Source organism: Crocodylus porosus, unplaced genomic scaffold (assembly GCF_001723895.1).
Source record: "Crocodylus porosus isolate Cpor-Errol unplaced genomic scaffold, CroPor_comp1, whole genome shotgun sequence".
Classification (NCBI taxonomy): Eukaryota; Metazoa; Chordata; order Crocodylia; family Crocodylidae; genus Crocodylus; species Crocodylus porosus.
Genome location: NW_017728910.1, coordinates 28,251,402 through 28,261,826, shown reverse-complemented (window position 1 = coordinate 28,261,826; position 10,425 = coordinate 28,251,402). Strand labels below are relative to the sequence as shown.

Below are 10,425 nucleotides of genomic sequence, written 5' to 3'. Positions count from 1 at the left end.
TCCCAGAGGGGGGGTGCTCTCCCCTTCCCTGGGGATCTTCAAGAGGAGACTGGACAGGCACCTGGCTGGGGTCTTATGACCCCTGCCACCCCCAGTGCGCCTTCCTGCCCACGGCGGGGGTCGGACTCGATGATCTGTCTGGGTCCCTCCCGACTCAGTGACTCTGTGACTCCCTGACTGTCTGCCCTGCAGCTCCCCGCACCCAGGCAGCGCTGGTGACAAAATGTGGTGGAAAACGAGCCCCTCCTGCCCCGCCCAAGGGAAGGGCTCCCCTTGTCCCCCTCTTCGTCCCTTGTCTCCGTCTCTCTGCTGGCTCTGCATCTTACCGGGGCGCTGGAGCTGCCATGGTCCGGCTGAGCGGCACCCCCGGCCCTTGGCCTCAGGGCTGCGGGTGCTGGCGCCCCCACCCCAGGCGGGTGAGCAACGACCCTGACGGCCATGTGGGCAGCGGGGAAGCACCCAAGCGCTGCGTGCCCTGGCTCCTGGCGTCACCCCGTCCTCCTCCCGCCTCCCAGCAGAGCCATCCCGGGGCTCTTGGCATCAGGCGCGGGCAGGCTGCTGCAGCCCCCCACGCCAGGAGCTGCTCCGGGCCGCGGGCTGCTGTCACGTGTGCGGGTCCCAGCCACAGCCCCTGCTCTAGGTGCTGCAGAGAGGCCCGGTGCGAGCAGGGCGCTGGCTGCCTCGTTTCCTTCTGTACCTGTGGCAGGTTCGGGTGCTAGGTCTGTGCGGTGTCATCTCGTGCAGATGGTTTAGATGGTGGCTTTGTCTGGGCTGGTTTGCACAGGGCTGACCCTGCCTCGGGGCTGGACTAGACGTGGCCTCTGCAGGTCGCCTCCGGCCCCGTTGCTGAGGGTCTGAGACTAAGCCAGCTGGCGGGGAGCAGGGCTGGGCTGAGGAGCGGTGCTGGGCCCCGGGGAGGAGGCAGTGATGGGAGAGCAGCCCGCTGGGGCCTCCCGGGCAGGCCTGGGGCAGGGAGCAGACACGGGGCCCTGTCCCTGCAGCACAGGAGCCCTGGCTCGCTCCCTCCTTTCCCCCCTCTCTGCCCAAGGGGATCTCGTGCTTGCCTCTTGGCTACCCCAGCCTAACTGACATCAGCGCTGCCAGCTTCTCAGTGCCCGGGTGGGTACTCTGGCGGGCCCCGGTCGCAAGCCCCCACGCCTGGGCAGCGATTCTGCCGATGGCGCAGGAAGCCCTGACAGCCACACGCCTCTGCCGTGCCGTGCCGTGCTGTGCCTTGCTGCACACACGCCCCATTGTCTGCCCGGGAGCCGGTCCGCGCCATGCCCCAGAGGCGGGCCAGGCCCGGGGCCGGTCGCCCCCTGGGAAGAGCAGGGGCGTGGCGGGGAGGAGGGTGCAGCGTGCATGGGCACTGCGTGATGCTGCCCCGCGTGCCCTATAAAGCAGGGCTGCTTCTCCCCCAGCCCGGAGAGCACCGCTCAGGGACGTTCTCACTGACCTCTGGGCGCAGGCAAGGAGCCGGGAGCTGCCGTCGGTCCTGGTGGGTCTCTGGCCCCTTGGTGCTGGGGAGGGACCCCGTTTGTCTGACAGACGTGGGGAGATGCTTGTCCTGCTCTGGGAGCCCCTGGCTGGGGGAGTCGGGGGTCCTGCAGGGTCTTGCTCTGTGCATCGGCCCAGACTTCAGGGAGCTGCCGCCCTCGAGGGGCTTTCTGAAGGGGTCTGGGTAGGCAGAGGGCTCCCTGCTCTGTGCGGTGCAGGGTGCTGCCTGACACGAACGTGCAGCTGGGCTCCTGCAGCTGCCTGCCCGGAGGCACCGGCTGAGTCACCGAGCTGGGAACCGGCGTTCGGAGGCTGAGAGCCGGAGTGAGGCGGAGGAGGAGGAGAAGAAGGGCCTGCATGCCCGCTCGTGCTTTGCCTTAGCTGCTTTGCAGGGACTCGAGCAGGTGGAACAGACCCACGCTGGGGCCTCGCTCCCCTCCCAGCCCCATGGGCAGGACAGGACGTGGCCCTCGGTGTCCGTGCGGCTAGCACCGTCTGGCAGAGGCCGCGGTGGGGAGAGCCAAACCTTGCGCTGCGCAGAACACCCCAGCTCTGCGCCGCGACTCCGCTCCGGGGATGCTCGGGGCTGGCTGTTAGGAGCAGGGGGATGGGGAATTGCTCCCAACAGACACTAGGCACGGCCCAGGCCTCAGCCCTCCCTTTCCTCATCTCCGTGTTGTGTTTGCACGTCTCGCTGTCAGGGTGAAGATCTCCGTTTCTGGCCCCCTGCTCTCGTGTGCGGATCCCTCCAGCACCCCGGGTGCTCGGTGCTCTCGTCCAGGTTGGGCTCTGACCAGCTCGCACTGCCATGCAGGTCATGCTGGTGCTACTTGCGGCCCTGCTCGGGCTCCTCGGCCTCGCGGAGGGGCAGACGTTTCACATGGGGCAGTGTCCCAACCCGCCGGTCCAGGAGGACTTCAACCCGATCAAGGTGCGGGGCGGCTTGCCCAGTCCTGTGGTCTCGTAGCCGGCCAGGCAGAGACAGCTTGCGGGAGACAGCCGGTCGGGGACAGGGAGATCCCAAGGGCCTGTGTGGATGTCAGTGCTCGCTCGGTGCCTGCTCTGCATCCCAGGCTGTGCCTTTGCACGGCGGAGGTGAGCCTGGCACGGCCGGAGCCCGGCCTGCGAGCTCATGCTGTGGGGTCAGGAGCAGTTGTCTCTAGGCAGGAGGGTGGCTGGGCCCTGGAAGGGGTTGGGATCTCTAAGAGCAGGCTGGATGGACCCTGGGCTGGGAGGGTTCAGAGAGGGCTGGTCCCGCCTGGAGCAGGGTTGGATTAGACATGACCTCCTGAGCCCCTGCCAGCCAGACTCCCCTAGCACTGGCTCCGCACGGGGTCCCTGATCCCAGACACGGTCTGTGCCCGGCGCAGACGAAGGAGCGAGGCTGTCGTGGGGCCGCAGCACTGTGGTCGGCCTGGCTCATGCAGTGTGTTCTGCCTTCTCTTCCCTCAGTATCTCGGGAAATGGTACGAGATCGAGAAGCTGCCCTCCGGCTTCGAGCAGGAGCGGTGCGTCCAGGCGAATTACTCCCTGAAGGACAACGGGAAGATCAAAGTGCTGACCAAAATGGTGCAGTGAGTGTCGGGGCTGGGCTTGGGGCAGGTCTCAGGGCTGGGGCAGGGCCCCAGGGGGTTGTGGAGCTGGTGGAGAAAACGGTGCAGGCCCAGCTGGGCCAATACCCCCTTTCTCCCCATCTGCTGCCAGTGGACACGCACCATGGCTTCGGTAACACTCAGAGACCCCTCACCACGGCGTACCCAGTGCCCAGCAGCTCTTTCTTCCTCCCTTTGTGCCACAGCCTGGCACTGGTTTCGAGGAGCCCTATGCACCTCGCCGCGGTGCCAGTTAGACAGACCACGTGCACCCGGCTGGAGGCTGCTCCCGGTCAGCTGCCGTCTAAGCCTGATGTGACCAGATGGGGTTGAGGAAGCAGACCCATGCTGGCCTGGCCTGCGGCGCTGCGATCCGGGGCTGGGTCACCCACGCAGTGGCACACAAGGCCCTGGTACCACCCGGCACCCGGAGGTGCCTGGGCCTGGGCTGGCCATTGGTGTAGGGGTGGGCGTCACCACAGCAGTCAGCAGGGGCTGCCTGTGCCAAGTCCTTTGGCCATTACTGGTGGAGCCAATATTTGCGAGTCTCTTAGAGCCTTGCTACGCCTTAATCTGGAGCTCTGACCACCTGGATGTCCCCATGTGCACACCTTCAAGTGGCTCGTTAGGTGGCTCACGGTGAGGCCACTCCAGGGCTGGGCGGTCTCTGACCCGCACAGCCTGGCTCCTGCTCCATTCAGGTGCGGCCTCTCCCCACAGATGTGTGGCCCCAGTTGAAGGCGTGACTGCCAGGCAGTGCTAAGCCAGTCCATGCGTGCGTGGCTCACTGTGTAACGCGTAACCCGGCCCTTCCTCCGTGGCTGTCATGGGGTCAGAGGTCTCTGCCCGCGTGAACCATCAACTGATGGCGTGAAACACGGTGACTGATGGCTGGCTGGCTGCAGCATCCCGGCGGTGCGCGACCCCAGAGCCCCCCGCATGCTGGCAGGGATGGGGCGGGCGTCTGTGGCCTCCACTCCCGCAGGACCTTGTTGACGGAGCGAATGAAGGAAGCGCTGTTCTCGGCTCCCCAGCCTGACATGGCCACTTTGTTCTGCTGCACAATGGCAGCTTTGCGCATGTCTTTTGTGCCTGGCGGAGGAGCCGTGCGCCCGCTCTTCCAAACCAGCGCAGCACGGTCCCTGCGGCCCCTGGGCCAGGGTGGCTTGGCAAACAGCTGGCAGCCCGTTGGATCGGTGCTGGGACTCGGGGAAGGGAGGAGCCGGCGTGTGGGGCACGGTTTCTCCAGTCCGGGATGCAGCAGGGGAAAGTGCTGGCCTCCTGTGCACAGCCTGAGCCTGGGTCGGTGTGTTCCTCCTGGCTCACACCCAGGGGACTGAGAGCAGGGCCAGGGCCCGGGGCTGGTACCCACCACCCATTCAAAATGCTCCTGAGGCATGACCGGATCTGGTGCTGCCCTCGTCAGCAGCTAAGTGCACGTCCCAGCCGTGCCCCAGAGGATTTCTGCCTCTATGCTTGCTTTCTTCTGTGCCTACACTGTGCCCTGTGCTGGCCTCTGCAAAACACTCCTCCAAGCCTGTGCAGGCTGGCTCTGTTTGGGAAGGCACTGGGCAGCAGCTGGTTGTGCTGTGCTCTCCGGTCCCCTCTGTGCCCGTGTTCCCCCCCAGTTCGACCAGAGGGTGTTGGGAGGCTGCTGGCAGGGGGAGCATGCGGCACAGGCATTGCTATGGGCCCTAGCCATCTCCAAGGAGGTGGCCACAGAGACTTGATCAGCACATCTGTGCGAGTGGGGCTGCACACCCATGCAGCTGACACCCACACCTGCTCTTCTCCCCTAGATCCGACGGCACGATCAAACACATGGAGGCAGAGGCTGTCCCTGTCAACAAAGACGAGCCGGCCAAGCTGAGCGTCAGCTACAGTTGGTGTAAGTGTGCAGAGCCCCCTGCCTCCCTCAGCCAAATGCCGCCCCGCATGCCGTCTTGCTGTCGACTCTGATGGCAGCGTGGACTGAGTATGGCTTGGGGGCTGGTGCCAGCATGATGGCTGGCAAGTCCCATAGGTGTGCGAGTAGCGCAGGTGACAGGAGAGTCTGGGCCACTGTCCTCGGGGTCCAGGCCACAGATGTCCCTGGCTTTCCTAAGCCTCTCTGGGTGGGAGAGGAATTTGCTTAATAACAATGTCCTGCCTTGCTCGGGCCCCCTGGCAAGTCAGTAGCAGCTCGGGGCGATCTGACCCCCAGTCCCTGCTGGAGCATCTTGGCCTGCACCTCCGACAGTCGCGTGCAGGCTAGTCGCACTGCCCAGCACCTCACCTGCCTGCAGCACTGAATGATGCCCTTCTTGTCTCCTCCCTAGTCATGCCAGCTAGCCCGTACTGGGTAGTTGCCACCGACTATGAGAACTACGCGCTGGTGTACTCCTGCACCTCGTTCTTCTGGCTCTTCCATGTCGATTATGCCTGGATCAGGTCCAGAACTCCCCAGCTGCACCCAGAAACTGTGGAGCACCTGAAGAGTGTTCTCCGTTCCTACCGGATTCAAACAGGGATGATGCTTCCCACAGATCAGATGAACTGCCCTTCTGACATGTAGAGCAAGGCTGGGCCCACCCCCAGCTGCGCTGCTTGTCCTGGTCCTTGCTGACCGTGAATAACAAACCCTTTGCTCCCGGTCGCCTGCACACCACGTGCAGCAGGAGCTGAGCATTGCTGTTCTCCCATGCTCTCTCCAGCCCCATTTCCACGCCCCTTCCCCTCAAGTTAAATGCATTTTGGCTCACAGCTAGCATCTTGGTGACAAAGAGGAAACTGGGAGCACAGATCCTGTCACCCTGCTGTTGCAGAGAGCTCTCCAGCACTGATGCAGGAGGGTGGGCATCAGATCTTACTCCCTGGGGACAACTTTTCTCATGGCACCCGCCAGGTTGGTTTTTCTGTCTCCATGTCTGCTCGGCCTGTTCTGAATACACTGCTTGATTAGCTCGTCTGCAGCATCCTGTCTGACTGCATCGTGCTGGCGTCCGTGGGAGGCTGGAGTGTGGACTGTGCTCTGGCAGGCGCGTTTGGGCAGGTGGCACAGCAGCCTTGCCAGTGAAGGGGTGACCCCAGGAGAAGCCAATGGGTACCTGCAGTGATTCCCTGGGGTTTGGAGCAGGCTGTGCGCGTTCAGACCTCCGGCTGGTGTCTCCCCTCGGAAAGCCTGCAGCCGAGCCCCGCGCCCTGCGTGCAAGAACGGGCCCACCAGCTCCAGGGGGAGGGTGTAGGGCTTGCCCTGTGCCCTGTTATGGTTAGTGCTCAGCTGCGAGACCTACAGGAAGAGGCAGGGAGGGGAGAACCCATTCCCTCGGCTGCAAGCAGCTGGGGCCTGCGTACAGCGCGTACCTGCCACAGCTGAATGCCAGCTAATGGGGGCTCTGCCTCCCACCCCGCCTGCTGCATCTGTGCGTGTTTGAGTATCACCAGGATGTTGCTTTTCCCTCACAAATATTCATGAGGCACAGGCATGGCCCTGTACAAACAGCGATCATATAGCTGCTTGGGAATGAACTCCAAGAACCAGCTTTTGAGCCCCGAAATGCTGCTGACAGCTCAGCTTGTGAGCAGCTCCTTCCCGGCAGAGAGGCTCGGTCCATCCCCGGGGTGCACATCCCTCCCCCAGGAGGCTGTGCCATGGGGCTGCTCTGTGCCCGTCTATTGCACCCCGCCTGCAGTTCTGCTGCCGTGTCCCTTCTGAGCAAGATGCCAGTGCCCTCCTGGGCCTTGCTGACTCCTTGCTGCTTGGTCGTAGGCATTACTGCAGAACCTGCACCGCTGCCCAGCAGAAGGGCTAGGCTGCAGGGCGATGTCTCCTCTCCAGTGAATTCCAGTCTCCCGCTGCCCCCTGGCCTGTGCCAATGTACGTGGTTCATTCTGCAAGCGCTGCCTCCGCAGCACCTGCTGGGGCAGTATATGCAGGGCTTCACAGAGGGTGTGTAATTACATGCATGGGTAGCTCAGGTGAGGAGACATGCCCAAGGCCACATACTGCATTAGTGGTTCAAGTCTTTGGTGCTCATCCAGGCACAGGCTGCTTGATGCAGCCCCCTGCGTCCCACCTTGAGCTGTTAGCAGCTGAGATGGGTCACAAGCTGTTATACAGGAACGTGGTCACTGTCCACTTGCACCACTAGATGCCCCAGGATGCCGGCTTCGTGAACGAGATTCTTCCCAGCAGGGCGAGCAAGAGGACAGATGCTGAGAGCAGCCTGGGGGTTGTGACAGGGAGGAAGGGCCTGAGGGCTCGACGCTGGCTTCTCCTTGCATGGATTCTTCCCTGCTTCAGTTCAGCTTTCCGCCTTGCACGCCCCTCCTGCTGCCACCACGTCCCTATGGATTTCCTTTGCAGTTAGGTCTTTCTCCCGGGGGTGCCTGGGCTCTGCTCCGACTTCCTCCTGCTGTTTTCCAACATTTCAGGGACTGACTCCTGCCGGCACAGCCTTGCCCAGCTGCTGCATATAGAGCACTCCCGCTGCTAACATGGAGCCCAGCACAGGACTGGAGTGCGGGTGGGCCAGCGTCGCAGGGCCTGGTCCTCGGCCACGTGGGCCGCATGCTGCCTGAGCACTGTGAGAAGGGGCAAAGCTGCCTCTGAATGTGTCCCTCGTGGATGTAGCTGCTTTCCAGGCCCAGCCCACTCCAGGGCTGGGCCATAGGTAGCATGTCCTTGCGTCCCACCTGGCCCCCTCCCCACACATCTTGGGCATGGCTGACCCCTCTTGCGTTCATCTCCTGTGCCTCGGCCTAGAGCAGCTTCCCAGCATGGTGTGCCAGGTGCTTGGCAGCCCTGGGAAGTGCCCTAGACTGCCACGCTGCAAGGCTATGGTCCCAGGCTGAAGGAGAAAACCCTGCATGGGGTCAGCTGATGGAGCAGAGCTGGGTCAGCTCCAGGCTGTTGTTCTGAGGGTGTCCTGCCTGCTGCCACTCTCATGTCCAGGCTGCTCCGGTCGGGCATCTCGGAGGCCATCGCCTGCAGCCAGTGCTCTGGAGCTTGCCGTGGTGCAGAAAGAACCGCACAAAGTTGTGATCAGTGGCAAAAGCTCAGAGGGGTTTGTTGTCTCATAGGACAGTAGTGCTCGGGCGTGTAGAGGAATTGGCCCGGCAGTGAAACTGCCCAGACCGTGATAAACGGCACGTTGCATGTGCTGATTCCCTGTAAGTCGCTACAAAGGGATGAGTCTCGCAGCCACGCCATGCCAGCTCGTCTCTGCCTGTCGAGATGTCCCCTTTTTACCTGGCTCCTTGCCAGGCCCAGATACGTGCAGCTCATTCCTTGCTGACTTGCTCACCTGACCTTGGCTGGGAGGAGCTCATCTAGTGCTTTCTCCCTGCTGGTTTGGGGTATCTCCAGCATTTTTGCTCACTGCACCTTTATGAGGTCATGCAGCAGCTAATGAAGCCTGCTTACTCCCAAGGGCCTTTGCGGTGCCTTAGCTTAACTATTGCCTGGTGTAGCCATAGTCTAGCATGACCAAAGCTCCAGCACGGGGATAATGAGCACATGGGCCTGCGTGTTTGCTTCCTGGCCAGGGTCCTAACTTTCCAAGCACTGGATCCAACCCCAGCTCTATAAGGAACTGGTTTTGACCACAAATCCCCATGCCAGCACTGTGGTAACAGCCTCTCACCATCACTGGGCTACCCCTGGGTGCAATGGTGCAGAGCCGGCAGTAGAGACAGCCTTTCCCCCGGTGGTGACACGCACCATGGACAGATTCCTGGCTGGGGTATCATGATCCCAGCACTCATTCCTGCCCAGGGCAGGGGGTCGGATTGACAATCTGTCCAGGTCCCTTCTGACCCTATAAACTATGAAACATCTTGTGCGCCCTGACGGCTCCCAACTGCTCCAGCGCCTTCTGTCCAAACAAAACAACCTCCTCCTGCCCCAACCCAGGCTGCTGGGACGTTGTTACGTGGCTGGCTTCCTGGGGAAGGTGCCCAGATGATACCGTGGCGGCTGGCAGCGCAAGACCCTGCACTGGACGGACAGAAATGAGGCCAGAGGTAGAGGGAGCTTCACATGGCTGCGTGGATTTGAGCTGTTCTCGTCCAAACGAAGGTAAGTTTGCTCTGCTGTTCTGACCCTGCCCGAGCCGCATGCAGGGCGCTGCAGCCTCCCCGCTACGCCCGATGTTACGGAGCTACCACCGGCTCTGCTCCAGTTCTTGCTCCTCTGCTCTGCTTTTTCACCGAACATGCTCCATTATCATGGCAATGCCTCCCTCTACTGTGTCACAGCAATACTGCAAGCTCTCTTTCTCCTTGAAATCACCCCCACATGGAGCTGTTGTCCTCGGCACAGTCTCGAGCCATGGTTCGCACTCTTTTTGGATGCCAGGCACCTGACGGAAAACGTGAGGTCTGAGCGTTCACCCATGTTTTTGCCTATAGAAGAGTACAGGGGCAATTCTTCTGTTGCCAAGATCCCGATAAGCCCTCGGTCAGCACACGTGTGAATTCCTATTTGAAAGCTGGTTGTGGCTGTGTTGGTCTAAGGACACAAGCAGACAAGGTTCTTTGGGTAAATGTGATATTGTTTATTAGGGTGACTAAACAGTTGGAAAAATTGGCTCTTGGCAGACTCTTCTTACGCCTAAAGGTGCTTGCGCCCAAAAGTGAGAACAATTGTCCTGACTATTTGAAATCTCTGGGTTTATCTTGCGGTTGTGCACAGGTGTTTGCAGATCCGGCAGTGCTGGGGCTGCAGGGAACGTGGCGGCACCCTCGAACGGATCTCGCGGCACCCCGGGGTCCACCGCGCTGGCCGGATCCTGCCGCCCGCGTTGGCAGCGGGCAAAGCTCCCGCGCGCAGGTCAGCTCGGGGCCGGCCCGCTTTGGGACCGCTCTCCTGCGGGGCAGGGCAGCTCTTGGAGAGGCGCGGACGCAGGGCCAGGGCCCCACGAGCGTCCGCCGGAGCAGGCGGCTTTTTCCCACGTGCCCGGCACGGGGCCGCGCTGACAGCGACCCCGGCGGCCCCAGGCGAACCGGCCCGCGCCGCACCGGACCAGGCCGCGGCCGGGCAGGGAGAAGAGACCGCGCGCGCGCTCCGGCAGCTCTGCAGATCTCTGCGTGCGCGTGCGTGTACACGCGAGCGGGCTTGCCTTGGCGGGCGGGCGTGCGCACGCTGCTCCCCGTGCGCATGCGCGGGGCGGGTCCTCCGGGCGGCAGGAGGCGCTGCTGCCGCTTCCGCCCCGCCCCCGCTTGTGACGGTGTCGGTCGGTCTGTGGGGCGCAGGCGCGGGCTCGGGGCGTGGCGTGACGGACCGGCCCGGGCTGAGGCGAGGCAAGGCCGAGGCGCGCAGCGGCCATGGAGGCCCCGAGGGCGCCGGCGCCGTCCA

The 10,425-nt window shown here is 62.9% G+C and overlaps 1 protein-coding gene across 2 annotated transcripts in view; it reads left to right on the top strand.

The window, feature by feature from the left end:
* The first annotated feature begins 2,182 nt into the window (after positions 1-2,182).
* Positions 2,183-10,425, top strand: part of APOD (apolipoprotein D) — a 22,737-nt gene continuing 14,494 nt past the window's right edge. Inside the window, exons 1-4 of one of the 2 annotated variants that reach the window (XM_019532940.1) lie at positions 2,183-2,428; positions 2,950-3,071; positions 4,889-4,977; positions 5,408-5,683. In XM_019532940.1, the coding sequence (XP_019388485.1) occupies positions 2,306-2,428; positions 2,950-3,071; positions 4,889-4,977; positions 5,408-5,643 (570 nt within the window). In that variant the 5' untranslated portion in view covers positions 2,183-2,305 and the 3' untranslated portion in view covers positions 5,644-5,683. Of the gene's footprint in view, positions 2,429-2,949; positions 3,072-4,888; positions 4,978-5,407; positions 6,037-10,425 lie in introns of those variants that run through there. The other variant, XM_019532939.1, reaches the window with a different exon arrangement.